Source organism: Sphaeramia orbicularis, chromosome 14 (genome assembly GCF_902148855.1).
Source record: "Sphaeramia orbicularis chromosome 14, fSphaOr1.1, whole genome shotgun sequence".
Lineage (NCBI taxonomy): Eukaryota > Metazoa > Chordata > Actinopteri > Kurtiformes > Apogonidae > Sphaeramia > Sphaeramia orbicularis.
This window is the reverse complement of record NC_043970.1, coordinates 3,181,521-3,198,233: the sequence shown is the minus strand read 5'-3', so window position 1 is coordinate 3,198,233 and position 16,713 is coordinate 3,181,521. Positions and strand designations below refer to the sequence as shown.

At 39.0% G+C, this 16,713-nt stretch overlaps 1 protein-coding gene across 4 annotated transcripts in view; it reads left to right on the top strand.

The window, feature by feature from the left end:
* Window positions 1-16,423, top strand: part of elmod1 (ELMO/CED-12 domain containing 1) — a 56,565-nt gene extending 40,142 nt beyond the window's left edge. For all 4 annotated transcript variants that reach the window (XM_030154603.1, XM_030154605.1, XM_030154602.1 and 1 more), the window contains 3 exons: window positions 7,180-7,230; window positions 7,486-7,619; window positions 15,978-16,423. In XM_030154603.1, coding sequence (XP_030010463.1) covers window positions 7,180-7,230; window positions 7,486-7,619; window positions 15,978-16,153 — 361 coding nt within the window. In that variant the 3' untranslated portion in view covers window positions 16,154-16,423. The remainder of the gene's footprint in view (window positions 1-7,179; window positions 7,231-7,485; window positions 7,620-15,977) is intronic.
* The last annotated feature ends 290 nt before the right edge of the window (window positions 16,424-16,713 follow it).

The following is a 16,713-nucleotide window of genomic DNA, read 5'->3' as shown; positions in this document are numbered from 1 at the left end:
TTCTCCCAACTTTAGTCTCTATGTTTCCAGGTAGAGTGGGGACCAGAAGACGACTGGAAACACCAAGTGACAGACCGTTAAGTGTCGTATGGTGCCAGCAGCTAAAATCGCTTGAGGGAAATAATAATAATAATAATAATAGCTTTATTTATATAGCACCTTTTAAAACAAAGTTTACAAAGTGCTTTTGACAGACAAGTAAAGGGCACAACAGCAGGATACAAGATGCAAGTAAAAATACTAAAACAGGAGCAACACAATAGGAGAGATGTGTACAACAATGCAGAAACATGACACTTCAAATAAATTAAATGAATCGGAATAAAGAAGGCAGGGATAACGTAATATGATGCTGGCAAATCAATGCAAAAATAAAGGAGTGAGATAAAACAACATCATGTATGAGAATATAAACCAACAATCAAACAGGATAAGATTCAAATTTAAAAAATGAAAAATTAAAAATTAAAAGGGACAAACATCACATAAAAGCAAGTCTGTAACAATATGTTTTAAGAAGTGATTTAACAGATGTCACTGATTCCACAGCCTTATCTCCTCAGGCAGACCGTTCCAAAGTGGAAGGTCCCTGATGGAAAAGGCCCGGTCACCTTTAGATTTAAGCCTCGACTCTGGAACAGCCAGGAGCCCTCTGCCCCCCCGAGGATCTAAGGCTGTGTGCTGGCTCACAGTCAACTAGCATCTCATCTATAGAACTTGGGGCCAGACCCATTCGGGCTTTAAAAGTGATCAGTAAAATCTTAAAATCAATTCTAAAACACACAGAGAGCCAATGGAGGGATTCCAGGATAGGGGTTATGTGATGTCGCCTGTTAAAACCAGTGAGAAATACATCAATTTTATATCAATCCGACATTGACAAAAAAAAAAAAAAACAAAGGGATTTTTATCCATAATTTTTATACATTTTAGTTAGTTTTGTAAACACACAATACAGTTTCAGTTACTTACCGTTTTTTCTTTTAATTATAGTTTTTATTTATTTCAGTTAACAAAAATATTTTTACAATTCTAGTTTTCGTCATTTCGTTAGTTTTCGTTGACAATAATACGAGGGCCGTTCAATAAGTTCATGGCCTCACCCAGAACAGAACAACACAGACTGATAATTTATATTTTTCAACATAATCTCCATTTACAGCAATGCACTTGGTCCATCGATGTTCAAGCATCACTATCCCATCACGAAAGAATGTAACATCCTGTATTATAACAACCAGTATTTCTGGGTGAGGCCATGAACTTATTGAACAGCCCTTGTAACCTTGGTCCCAACCCTGAGGGGCAACATCCCGGTCCCTCAGCACAGATATTTGTTGTGTATTTACGCATGCTGTACTGCATTTGTCCAGCAGTCACCGCCAAAACGCAACGTTACCCCATTGTTCTAGGTGTAGATGATGTGATTCTGGGCATAGCAATGTGACTGTCAGGCTATTGTATTCCAAAATTACTAATATCTCTCAAACTATCAGTCCTATCAACTTGCTGTTTTTGCTAGTCTGTTCCTTGACCCAAAAATCACAAGTATAACTAGAAAAGCACTTGGAGAGCGCAGACCTCCGCCAAGGCAGATCACCCCCCCATCATCACCAAAATGTAATCATTTGTTCCTTGTGCCAGTATGAATATTTCCTGAAAATTTCATGAAAATTCGTCCATAACTTTTTGAGTGATCTTGCAAACAAACAAACAAACAAACAAACAGACAGACAGACAGCCATTACACTTGGTGGAGGTAATAACGAAACACATTTTACAGTAAGACAAACCCAAAAATATCCCCCCTTTTCAAGCACCCACAGTCTCACACAGTACATGTTTACATGATAAGCACAATGATCCACAGTCTCACTCACACACACTCACATACGCAAAATAAACTGAAAAATGTGTCGTACATGGAATTTTCAATGTTAAATGTAAATGTCCACAGAGTCCACATTCCACAGTGGATGTGGACAATTTTGTGCCAGAAACAAGATATTGTTCTAAGCTACGGGTGGATCAAATTGGAGGCTAATTGGAGTCATTTTGAATTTTTTATGAATTTTTTTTGGTCAAATTGGTCAAGACTGAGAGATAGGAAAATTGTAGATGTTGTGACCTTGCTGTGACCTTGAACTTTGGCCTATGTGGCCCAAAATGTAATGGGTTGGTCCCAGGGCCTAGGCCTATCTGTGGGTACAATTTGGTAAAGATGGTTGGAATAGATTTCCTGCAAAGTTGCTAACAAACAAACACGCAAACAAACAAACAAACACACGAAGCGAAGTGATCACAATACGTCCTGGCAGAGGTAATAAACTGCAGCCGTCAGCTCTGTACGGATTTTATGTGACGCCTGAGACACACACACACACACACATACAGAGTCCACTTCCCTTTTAAAATATCAGATGGAAGACTGTCTTAGTTGTACTTTCGTCACACAGCTCGATAGTCGTCATGTTCCTGCGATGAAGCTGTCGACAATAAACAACAACCTCTGGTAAAAAATGAAGCCGACTAGAAAGTGTGAATACCTGCACTCCATTCACTGTCCTCCATAGACCTCCATGTTCAACTTTACAGCAACAAAACACACATTTACAGCCTGAAACTAGAACTAGTTGTGCTTTCTATAGCTTTTCCCCTCATTTCACTGTGTCTGTTTATGGACTAAAACAATATTTGTCTTGACTGTAGTTAATGTTAAAAAGAACAAGACCATTAAGAAATCTGGATAAGCAAATGCTTGATCAAGTTAACTGGTATTTCATTATAATACCATCACTTGACAATCATTTCTAATGTTAGGATTCATTTAACACTGTATTAGGTGGTCTGTCAGTTAATATGAGATACTAATCAATATGTTTATTATATTACACAAACTTGACATTACTGTTGTTGAACACAACTATATGTGCTAAAATTCATGAGATACAGGAATTTACTAGAGCTGCAGCTGTCAATTATTCTTGTAACTGATAAATCTATTGATTATTTTCTTTGATCCTATTTGATTAAACCGTTATTTGAATAGACAAAAAAAAATATTAATTAAAAATGTGAAACAGACATGTCTGAAAATGACAACATTTCCTTTATTCCAGATCCAGCTAAAACAACCTCAAAAAATATAAAAGTAAAAGGATATAGAAAAAAAATATATAGAAATAACAGTATAAAAGTAAATATAAAAAATATGTATAGATATAAACAAAAAAACAGTCCAATGACGTCTATAAACATATAAACATAACATAACATATAACATATAAATCTGTCAGGTCAGTCTTCAACACATTTGGATCCATCTTACTAACTTCTACCAACTGAACATGGAGCTAACGTCCAACTGAAACAAACACACACTCAGATTTCTAATATTTGTGTTCAAGCTTCACAGTTTAAAGGAGTCAGTGATGGTTCCAGGAGAAAAGTCAACATATAGACACTTTCTGCCTTTTTGTCCTCATTTCTTCTGAGCTACGCTATATGTTGTGTGTGTTAATCCTGGCGTCATGTGCGTCACAATACATGTCCCTGTGAAACACAACAGTGGAACCAAGGTTTAACAGCAGAGAAATGAAGGAAACAAAGCTTCCTGTAATGATCAGTGTATGAAAACTGAACCCAGATGCATGACCCAGTGACAGAAGTAAAAGTTCACAGTGTTTATTAAACACCAGCTCACTGACAGTTCAGTGAATATGATAATGAACAAAATCTTGAGGACAATGGACGCTGAGTTCTTCTCCGGGTTAGTACTCCGGACTGGGGACGAGAACCCTCCGTCCGGTTCGGTAGTACGCGTCGGTACCCCGACTAGGGACAAGCAGAGGGAGGTCAGTGGCGGAAACAGGTCATACATGGGTAGGCAGTCAGACAGGCAACAGGACATAGGGATCAGGCTAGCTCACGTACCATAAAAAGTCAGGCGAAGAGGTCAAAACACTCGAGGTCAGAAAGAGGCAGAAGAACCGACAGGGATTAGGCAGACAGGCAAAAACGAGATGGCAAACCGGGTCAAAAAACAGGTAGGCAGACAGACAGACAGGATCAAAACGCTGGTAAGTACTTCACAAGGAAAATACGAACTGGTGACTGACCAGTGCGAAAGACAGGGCTTAAATACACAAAAGGGAGGGAAGACAATGAGACACAGGTGGAACAAATTAGGGTGGAGTCAGGTCATCAGGAGCAGGTGGACACAATCAGGGAAAGGAAGTAAAGACACCAGACATGACACACGAGGGAAACTTAACAAAATAAACAGGAAATGACAGACAACATAAAAGACAGACAAAACCAGACTATCGTCTGGGGACAGGCTTGACACTTCCATTTAGGAAAATTGTAATCAAATATTTTTTTCAATCGATTAATCGTTTCAGTTCTAGAATTTACTTTGTGGTTTTTAACAGAACGTTTCCTAATTAGCAGTGTGGGTGGTATTTTCAGTTAGTTGGCAGTTAGCAGTAACCTGCTGAGGCTCAGCCGTCGGTCCTCCCCAGGTCCAACTCCAGTCAGCTGGCTCCAAAAGGCTGAATTCAAAGCTGCAGAAGGCCAGTCCACAAAACCTGGGAAGTCACTGTGGTTACCACCGACTGTTTCTGTCCACTGTAGGAAGAAATACTCAGCTTTTTTGGCAGAACTCCTCTACATATTGTTAGCCTCATAGTATAACTGTTTAAGTCATACACAAATGGACAAAAGTATGTGGACACATTGAATTCATACAAAACAATAATGACTAATGTCATAATATAGTTATATATTGGGATAAATATCATTGTTTTGATTAGTTTGATTTAAAGATTACCTTTTCTTTTAAAATGCCTCAGAGATGGTTTTTACATAATTTCGCTCAACATAGATTTTTTTATTATTATTTTTTTTCATTTTTACCTCTGCCAGGACGTATTGTGATCACTTTGCTTAGTGTGTTTGTTTGTTTGCGTGTTTGTTTGTTTGTCAGCAACTTTACGGGAAAACTATTCCAACCATCTTTACCAAATCTTCCCCACAGATAGGCCTAGGCCCTGGGACCAACCCATTAAATTCTGGGCCAAGTAGGCCAAAGTTCAAGGTCACAGCAAGGTCACAACATCTACAATTTTCCTATCTCTCATCACTGAGCAATTTTTGAAAATTCATAAAAAATTCAAAATTACTCCGATTAGCCTCCAATTTGATCCACCCGTAGCTTATAATAATATCTTGTATCTGGCACAAAATTGTCCACATCCACTGTGGAATGTGGACTCTGTGGACATTTACATTTAACATTGAAAATCCCATTTACCACACATTTAAAATTAGAACTCAACAAATAATGATTGGAATTGAATATAATTTGACATACACATGACTGGTACCAAGCTTCAACTTTTTCTGCTGTATGGAACAACCTGGAAACTGTTGAATTTAAAAAGAAATTGTCGATCCACTCATGCACACTGTTCGGGATGCTTGGCAGAGGTTTGCGTTCTCTGAACACTTGTTGACTATGATTTTAAATGTTCTTCCTCTAAATTTCTAAAATGTTTTTCCTGCTCTGATTGTAAATAATAATTTTCTACCACATCGAACCATCTACTTTCTTCACATATCACTGAGGAAGAAAAATCCACCATTAAACTTTAAGGAAATATTGATGTTGGTACTTTATATCTTACCCAGGGACAACAGATGAAAATAGCTTTTTTGCTAATACTGGCACGCTTACAGAAATGTTCATTAATGTGTACTGTCCCTGCTAAATAAACACATAAATAAATAAAAGTAAATAAACTATATGGACATAAATATTAGGACACATCATGTTGTGTAGCTGTAAGATGTCCTGTTCATGAGGATTGGACATAGATACATCAATATTAATAATAATGGATATGATATTTATCCCATAATATAAAACTATGTTCTGACATTAGCTCTTATTATTTTGTATCCCAGACCCCTGTTAGAAAAGAAACACCTGAATTCAACGTGTCCACATGCTTTTATCCACTTGTCTATGAGTTAGAAAATTATGCTATGAGGCTAACGATTAGTTGTTTAATTGGCCTGATAATCACCCACCAGCCCTCGCTCTTCCCTTAGCTCCACACAGTTGTGACTCTAAAAGCTGAAATTCCAAAATGCCTTTTTACTGCCTATGGTTGACAGGAAGAAAATTACAGAAAAGCTTCAGTCATGTCCTTTAGAATTACAAATCTCAGTGTATTTTTCTTATTTTTAAATAAAATCCCACTGCTACTATTTAAAGTTGCATAAAACTCCTTCCTAATCCACTTAGCTGACCTCGAGTGCTTTAACTTGTCACCTTGCTGCAGTGATGTACAAGTGTACTCCAATACAAATTACCACCATCGCTCTAATTGACATTCATCAGGCGTCGGACACCGTGCCTGACATCCTGCTTCATTAAAAACATCCACCACCCACTTAAAGGAGAACACTGCTTAAATCATATCCAACTTTTCTAAATAGGTTTGGTTTTATAGGTTTGTTTTTTGTGATGTTACACATGTAGACAGTAAGGTTCTAATAGTTTTGGATTTTTCATTATAGTTTAGTTTTTTTATTTAGTTTTACTTTTTTTCTCTAATTCAGTTAGTTTTTATTAGTTTTTAGAGCAGGTTTGCTAGTGTTTATTAGTTTTCATTTTTTTCTAAATGCTTAGTTTTAGTTTAGTTTTAGTTTCTTTATATCTTTTCTCTTCTTCGTCATCATATTCAAATAAATCCCAGACAGGACTCTGCTGCTTTCTCCCAACTTTAGTCTCCGTGTTTCCAGGTAGAGTGGGGACGAAAAGACGACTCTAAACCACAAGTGACAAGAAGTGACAGACCGTGAAGTGTCATATGGTCCTGCTACCTAAAATTACTGGAGCGAAATAAATCGATTTCATATCAATCCGACATTGACAAAAGACAAAAACGATGGGAATTTTATCCATAATTTTTATACGTTTTAGTTAGTTTTGTAAACACACAATACAGTTTCAGTTAGTTATTGTTTTTTCTTTTAATTACAGTTTTTATTTATTTCAGTTAATGACAATGTTTTTACAATTCTAGTTTTCGTCATTTCGTTAGTTTTCGTTAACAGTAATAACCTTGGTAGACAGTACAGTTCATCACTGAACTGTGTGTCCATTCACAGTGAGGTGACCAAACCTGAGTGGGAACAGAAGAACCTGGACAAAGCTATCGGGTAAGAGAGTGTGTGCTGCATATGGATGAATGTGTGTGAATGTGTGTGAATGTGTGTGAATGTGTGTGAATGTGTGGAGAGTGTGTCAGAGGTGGAAGTGAGCTGCTGCAGGAGAATCTGTATGGACTCTGGCCTTCATAGATTCCTTATTTATAGACACATTTATTAAATGCTGCATAGTGGTTTTGTGGGCCCACTGCAAAGCCACAAAGCAAAAATCTTCTTGATTTGTAATTTATTGTCCCCTCCCTCTAGCTATTCCTTTGCCATAGTGGGCATCAACATCACAGACCTGGCCTACTCTCTGCTGGTGAGCGGATCCCTGAAGACCCACCTTTACAATGTGGCTCCAGAGACGCCCAACCTGCTGCACTTCCAACAGACCTTCTGTGAGTTCACTGGGTTAAATACACTGTTTATATAGCCATGGACAAAGGTTTTGGCAGTAATGGAAATGTTCTTTTTACATAAATAACATTTATTTACCAATAAATTATATTTATGGCAAGGCAAGGCAAGGCAGATTTATTTGTATAGTACAATTCATACACAGGGCAATTCACAGGGCTTTACAAAAATGGAAAAGAGACAGGTTAAAAACACACAATTACAAATAAAACATAATCAATGAAACATAAATAATAGTCAGTTAAGACAAAGTAAAAGGTCAGAGTGCAGATAGAACCCTTTCAGTTGTTCTATGCACAGTTGAGCAGCTGTTTTCAGCCTGGACTGAAACACTGTCAGAGTAGAGGTCTGTCTGACGTCATCAGGAAGACTGGTCCAGAGTTTAGCTGCATAGAACTGAAACACATAGAACTGAAACACAGCTTCACCTGTTTAGTCCTGACTCTGGGCACCAGCAGAAGACCAGTCCCTGAGGTTCTCAGACCAGTCCCTGAGGTTCTCAGGGTCTGAGATGGTTCATATGGGACCAACATGTCCCAGATGTACTTTGGTGCTAGACCATGGACAGATTTATAAATGAGCAGAGTTGTTTTAAAGTCTGTTCTCTGAGCCACAGGAAGCCAGTGCACAGATCTGAGCACAGGACTAATATGGTCGTACTTCCTGGTTCTAGTCAGGACTCGAGCAGCAGCGTTCTGGATGGACTGCAGCTGTCTGACAGCTCGTTTAGAGAGTCCAGTTAGAAGGCCGTAATAGTTTTTTTTATGTACAAAAAGAAATAAATAAAGTCTTTGAAACATATAAAATCCTTAATTGTTCCTCAGTGTAAACTTACTAAAACAAAGTTTGTGTCACTGCCAAAACATTTGGCCATGTCTGTACAACTGTCTCATACATTTCTTGTGAAATCAAATAACTAGTAAATAACCTGCACCAACCTGTAAACACCTTTGGAAAAACTGTGCATAAGCCTGTAAAACCTAATGAGCCATATCGAAACTAAAATGTCTTTTCAAATGTATATTGTATTATATTACATTATATACATATATTACATTATCATAAACTCACAAACAGTTGAGTCAGTCGACACATTCAAATATCTGGGAATAACTCTGGACAATAAACTCACCTTTGATCAGCACACCACAGACATTCAAAAGAGAGCAAACAAAGACTGTCAGCCATCCGCAAACTTAAAGGACTACATGTTGCACCCCACCTCCTGTTGTCACTCTACAAAAGTATTATCCAACCCATCCTCCTGTACTGCTCCACATGTTTTTACACCATGCTTTCCGTCACCAACCGAGCCAAATTCACACGCATCACAAACACAGCTGCTAAAATCATCGGCCTCCCCACACCCAACCTCACAGAACTAAATAACAGATCCATCACCCGAATGGCAAACACAATAGTCCAGGACATCACGCACCCATTACACCGCTACTTCATCCCACTACCCTCAGGACGCAGATACAGGACATTAAAATTCAGGAGGGCCCGTCTTGGGAAAAGCCTGATCCCCTCAGCCATAGCCGCCCTAAACACCAGGCCCCGCTGACAGGCTGACCAGTCTGCAACTGTCACTCCATAAATGTCTCTTTTCGTTATGTCTGCCCCTACTGTTGTTGTTGTCATCTGTGTTGTATAATATTACTGTCTTCTTTTTTTTTTTTTTTTCTTGTAAGGTTATGTAATGTCTTTTTTTTCCTGTAATGTTTTCAGTCAGTGAAGATGAATTTCCCCACGGGGACCAATAAATTAAATCTAATCTTATATTATATTATATTATATTATATTATATTATATTATATTATATTATATTATATATGCTGCGTTTCCACTACGTGGAACCGGCTCGACTTGGCTCAGCTCGACTTGGGTACCAGGTCCTATTCCTGCAGACCGTTTCCATTACAGGATACTACCGACTTTAAAGGACCTGGACGTCATAGTGATGCGGTGCGTTGCTTCTGTGTCGTCTGCTCAGAGTTGCTGATAAACTCATTCATTGTTGTCTCATCAAACTCACGCTGAATTTTCACATCTGAACCTCCTGGACAAACCATGGTGTAGTTTTTTGGGCTGTCATCATGTGGATTCACCTACCGACATATTTACTGTAAACTTCCACATCTGTTTTTTGTAAAATGGCGGGTCACAGAGACAACTTTCTGACCAATCAGTGGTCTGCAGTGTTTAAACATCACCTTTTAGTATCTGGTCCCCAGTCCTGGAACCTCAATGGAGGTGATACCAAAAAACTAGTCCTGGGTACCAGATTCCAGGCCCTTTTTTGTATTAGAAAGGCAAAAAGGCTGAGTCGAGTTGAGTTGAGTCGAGCCAATACCACGTAGAGGAAACGTGGCAATAGTTGCACAAAAATACACTATATTGTCAAAAGTATTGGGACACCATTCCAAATCATTGAATAAAGATATTCAAACCCCTTCCATGGCCACAGATGCCACAGACGTATCAAATCAAACACCTACGCTTGCAAACTGCTCCGATAAACATTTATGAATGAATGGGTCAACTCGCCGGAGCTCAGTGAATTTAAGCGTGGTAACATGATAGGACATCACCTGTGTTATAAGACCATAAAATGAATTTTCTTGCTACTAAATATTTCACGGCCCACTGTTACTGGTATTATTACACAGTGGAAGCAATTAGAAACAGCAGCAACTCAGCCACTAAGTAGTCGGCCTCAAAAAATCTGAGTGGGGCACACAGTGTACAGTAGTCGTCAATAACTGCAGACCTCCAAACCAGTGTTTCTCAATGGAGGGTGTTAGGAATGAGAAAGCTGAGAGTGGGGCGCTGAGACCAAAATGGGGGCATCAGTCTGTATAAGTATCAATATCAAGCAGCATGTTAAGTCAATGGCAAATTTCTGTGCCCCCCCCCCCCCCCGCGCGGTCCTCTGCAATAAGGTCTGTCGCAGGACTTAGTAAGCTACGGTCTCCCACTTGACAACTTGTTTCAGAGGGGGGATGGATGCGACAAGGAGAATGATGATGAGGTTATGGGGACATTATCTACTAGGCCTGTAACGGTACACGTACCGAACCGAACCGAACCGAACCGTTTCGGTACACACCTGTTAGGTTCGGTACACAGCTGTACCGAAACGGCACAGTGTTGAGAAAAAGAAAAAGGAACAAAAGACATTGTTTGATGCGGAACTTTAAATACGCGCAAGTTTCACATGGACATATTTAAGGACGCATACATTGACCCGAAATATGAAATAGCAGCTGATATAAGGTAAAAAAAAAAAAAAAAAAAAAAAAAATGATGAGAACCTGGAAGGAAGAGATTGAAGACCCTCCACCATCAGTACAGTCCAGTTTGGGATCACTTCAGGTCCCGGTGAAAGACAACAACGAGGAAAGAGACGGAGATAAGACGAACGCTGTGTGGCCCCTGGGAGCTACGGTAGTTCTAAAACACACTAGCTCTGTGTGTATGTCTGTCTGTCTGTCTGTCTGTCTGTCTGTCTGTCTCTCACGCACGCTGTATACCAGAGGAATAGAACTCGGAGTTGGACATTGAAAGTATATAGAAATAAAGTTTCACTTTCGTTTCACGCCAGCGTTAGTTACGTTAGTTATGGACCGGACCGCGCGCCCCCCTCCCCCACGCGCCCCCCGGCTCCGACCAAAAAAAAAAAAAACAACCAAACAACCAAACAAACCATCCCCCAGACAAATCGCACCTTGCGTGTGCGCACACGCGCACACACCAGTACACAAAGTGGCCTAAACAGTTTGTTCTCTGTCCTAAAATAAATAATTTGGTTCAGTTTGTTGTCAATGTTGCTCTTCAGTTTGTTAAAACAGAATACCAGTTTACCCTCCTGTTAATGTTGCACTACATGCAGAATTTTTTTGTTGATATTTTTATGCAGAATGTGAACTGACAGAACTGTGATTAGATTTTTGTTGTTTGCTCAAAAGTACCTGTCAGGGAAAAGTGTAATACTAATGTTTAAAATACATTTAGTAATATTAATAATTTATTTTATTCTCTATTTGATTTATAGCAGCAGAATTATATTATTCCTGTTTTTCTATATTCTATTGTGTCCAAAAATTGGGGGAAAAATGTTCAAAAATTCAAATGTATTAAAGACATTTTGAGGGGTTTTCTTTCTTCCCGTACCGAACCGAAAAAAACGAACCGTGGCTTTGAAAACCGAAAACGTACCGAACCGAAAATTTTGTGTACCGTTACAGGCCTATTATCTACGGAGCACAATAACCCCCCCCCCCCCCCCGCTGCATAAACAAAAAGGAGGCTCATGATGATGTAAAGGGCATTTGTTCAAAAAAGTTGAGAACCACAGCTCTAAACTTTTGTGACCCTAATGCATTTGTTCTGGGGGAACTTGCCTGTCCTGTTCAGAGTCCTGACCTCAGTCTGATAGAACACTTTTGGATGAATTAAATGGAGACTGTGAGCCAGGCCTTGGCCTCACAAATGCACTTCTAATGGGATGGTCAAAACTTCCCATAAACACACTCCTAAACCTTGTGGAAAACCTTCACAGAAGAGTTAAAGCTGTTATAGCAACTGCTAGACCAACTCCATATTAAACCCACATCATCAAAATCAAATAATGATTTTTACTCAGTGCTTCTTGCAGAGTACTGAATTTGTTGAAAGTTATTTCAGTTCTAGACATGTGGACATGTTGGAAAAAATACAGTACATTACCTAAAATAATCTAATGGCCAATATTCCAGATTGGTAATGTCCTTTATGTGTTTGACAGAACAACTGCAGCTGTAAAGTCAAACCACTGTGGAAACATCAATGCACACGTTATCTCCTGTAGCACTTTAGACAAGATGCCAATCTATGCTATAACCTGTAGCAGGATTTACACCATGATTTATACTGTAAACTATGCAGCAATTTTCACTCTAATTTATGTCATAATCTATGCTGGAACCCCAAATCTATGCACATAAATCCTCTAAGACACAGGTGTCAAACATGCGAACCGGGGACCAAATCCAGCCCGCCAAAGGGTCCAGTCCGGCCCTTCGGATGAATTTGTGAAATGCAAAAATAACACTAAAATATTAACAATCCTTTTATTTCGGGTTCCACATTCAGAACAATTCAATCTCAAGTGGGTCAAATTGGTAAAATACTATCATAATAACATAGAAATAATGACAACTCCAAATTTTTCTTTTTGTGAATGTTGTCATAACCCGGCTCTAGGCCATGACAAAAGATGGGAGAAGTACACAATGCTAACTTAATGCAAAATATTTATTAAAGCATAACGCAAAATAACCAAAGTTTACAATAAATATGAGGTGTGTAAGTCAGTAATGTCAGTGGTGTGCAAGTGTATGTGTGGATAGTATAAGTGTAAGGTTGTGTGGCTGAAAGAAACAAAAAGTAAATCAAACAAAAGGTGCTGGTCGTCAGGAGAGAGAGTGAGAGAGAGAGAGAGACGCCACGCTGGATCTGGCACTTTTATGGTCCTTAGGAACACCGGGCCCAGGTGCTCCCAATCACCATGATGTCTCAGCTGATCACCTCAAGAGAGAACACAGAATGACATCACCACCAAGCACACTCTCAGACACCTAAGCAGGGGCCGTCACAATGTAAATATTTTCATGTATTTACACTAAAACAAAGTATAATTTCGCAAAAAATGTGAATAACCTGAACAAATATGAACAGGAAGCCTGAAAGAGAAGTACAATTTTAACAAGATTCTGCCTGTTATTAAATGTTTTGTGTATTTGTAGTGATCTATAAGTTATAATGTACATGTGTAAATGATAAACTGAGGCAGAATATTGTTGAAATTACACTTATTTTTTCAGTTTGTTCATGTTTTTCACATCTTTTGAAAAGATAGTTTGCAGATGTAAACCTTTTCTTATTGTTAATTTACTTTTTTCGCTCTACAGGAAACTTTGGAGTTGACCTTATTTCTATATTATTATGTTATTATTGTACTGGTTCGGCCCACTGCAGATCAAATTTAGCTGAATGTGGAACTGAACTAAAATGAGTTTGACAGCCCTGCTCTAAGACATTGTTTCTCAACCTTTCAACCAAGGCCCCCTCACATCATCATGAGCCTTCTGATGCCCCCCCCCCGACTGTGACATACCTTAATGCGGAACACTGGGGGGGGGGGGGGGGGGGGGGGGGGGGTTGGGGGGCATATTGTGGTGACTAACTGAGATTAACCCCCCATACCTTTCGGTCTCAGTGCCCCCCTCTCAGCTTTCTCGTTCAAAATGCCCCCTGGGGGGTGGTACTGGCCCCGTTGACAAACACTCTAAGATTACATTACCCCCGACACAGAAGAACATGAATATCAGGCATAAAGAGTAACATTAATAAGACCATGTGAGAAGTCTATCAGATGTTTCATGAAGTTTACAGTTACATTATCTGATTTTGTTTGTCAACTGGTCTGTCAACTAGTGGGTTTGGACAAAATGTAGAGTTGCAATTAGCTACTGTTTCATGCGCCAGAGTTTATCATAGCTGAAAGTGTTTACCACATTTCCAAGTCTGTGGCATGGTTGTGCTTCTCAGTAGCTACGTTAGCAGTATTTTTAAGCTAGTTGGAATATTTCACTTTATGCTTTTCCCAGCTTGACCCATGTCTGCCTCTTAACCCTTTATAGATCACTCACTGACATACTCAGAAATTCAAGATTTCAACTTTAGTGTGTTATTAGACATCGTCATCTACCTCCTTGTTGGTTGCCGTGACAACAGTCTCCCTCTTCTTGCCATAAAACATCCGAGCAGCACTTGCTAAAAAATAAACTCATGCAATAAAACAACTGTTATAAGGTCATAAACTGACAGAAATCTTTCATATTCACTGTTCAAAATGTCTATAAAATCTGTCTGGATCATTGTATAGTTTTATACAAACCAGTACGCTTCTGGACCCCACTGAAGCACGGGATTGGACCCAAATTTAATGTATGCAGAAATGATCAGAAATAGTCACTTGCCTGATAAAGGGTGAAGGCTTCAAAGTGATAGTTAATAAAGCAGTGAGTGATAGGGGTGTAAGAAAATATCGTATCTGCAATATAATTGCGATATTTCATTTCACAATACCGTATCGATATCAAAAAGTACTGTATCAATATTTTTAGGTATTTATTCAAAGACAGATATTGTGGCGGTTCATTTTTGTTTTTTTGTTTTTGTTTATGTTTTATTTCTAATTATTTAACACTGTTTTATTAAATAATGTTCTGATGTTAGTTCTGAACTAATAGAATATGAACATTTGAGCAGGATCTTAAACTGTAATGTCTGTAAAACATCATTTAAGTTTTGATACAGGAAAATTTTGTGATATAGCATTAGATCCTGTTGTGATCAAATTTTATTCATTCATTCGTTTGTTTGTTTATTTATTTCGAGCATTTACAGAATACATGCAAATTCAAAATTCCAAAAATTATCATTCATCTATACTCGAAAAGGAGTGGGAAGAAGAAAAACTTATTAAATCCCACACCCATTCTCATCATCAAATAACTTCACATAATAACATTCTAAGTACTCACTCCTGTCCTTTGACTTCAAGCCAGAACAATGAACAAAATAGGCCTATGCCAAATTAGAATGAACTCATTTGACAGTATTTACATTGCATAACCAAAATGTGTGTAAAAAATAGAAACAAAGTACATTCCTGGTGGTGTTACCACAGGTAACAGTTAACCGTCAACTTAACATGATAATAATTACGTACCAACAATGGTTAAAACAAAAAAACACTACAATACCACAAGTGGAAAAGAACAGCAATAATTACACACCAACAATGGTAAGAAAAAAAACAAAAATCTACAATACCATTCATGGTAAAGAGCAGCACATACCAGCAATGGTAAGAACAACACCAGAGGGTAATGGACAACACAGACCAACCAGATGAGGAACAACAAGCACACATTAACATTTAAGACAGAATATCGATGTGACATCAGTATTAAGACGCTCCATCTTTATACTGGGACCAGACCATATATGTCAAATAAAAATGTATTTAGTATTTGTGCATATTTCTGGTGTAATTCAATTGTTCAAGGAAATAATCATTTAAAAACAAAAAGAAACAAACAAAAAATTGCCTTTTAACAGTATCATGATATATCATGATTATTGTATCGTGATCTTAATATTGTGATTTTTATCGTATCGCCAGATTCTTGCCAATACACACCGCTAGTGGGTGACATCACTGTGCCTCCATCCTCTTCTTTTTGCAGTGAACTTCATTGACCTCTCTGTGCTGTGTTCGATGGCAGGTTACCTGATGCAGGAGTTTCACCGTTTCTGGATTGAGGAGGATCCCAGTGACATCATGGAGTTCAACAGGGTTCGCTCCAAATTCCACCGGAGGATCCTGCGGCAGCTCAAGAACCCCGATATGGCTCTGTGCCCTCATTTCTCTGCCTCCGACCTCCACCTGGTCAACCTCTAAACACACCCTCTGAACCTGTGACCCCCACTATTCCTCCCCTCAACCCCCTCCCATCAGTCCTTCATCCCCCTACAGAGTCCTCCCATGGGTGTCTGTTAGGCCAACTACAAATCAGAAAGCCCTTTACACTCCAACAATTAGACACATCAGGGGAAATCCTGGTCCTCCTCTACTCATCCTCTCTTGTCCCAGCTAACGTCATGTTGCGTCACTGCCAACAGCTTAGTCAAACTCTGCACACACACACACACACACACACGCACACACGCACACACCTACACACACACACACACACACACACTGCCTCTACACCCTCACTGCAGCGTTAACACCACCAGCATCAGAGATGACCACAGCGATTGTAACTGTGCATGAGGAGGCCGCACTACATCCCATCATAGACTCATTGTTATCCGTTGCTTTAATAATTCATGATGATTGTATCACAGCCGTCACACCTCAGTTTATCCTTTTACGTGTTCTGACAACAAACCAAATGTTATTTCTTAGCCAGTAGGACCCGTTAGAACGAAACTCTGTAATCACTGATGAATACCTTG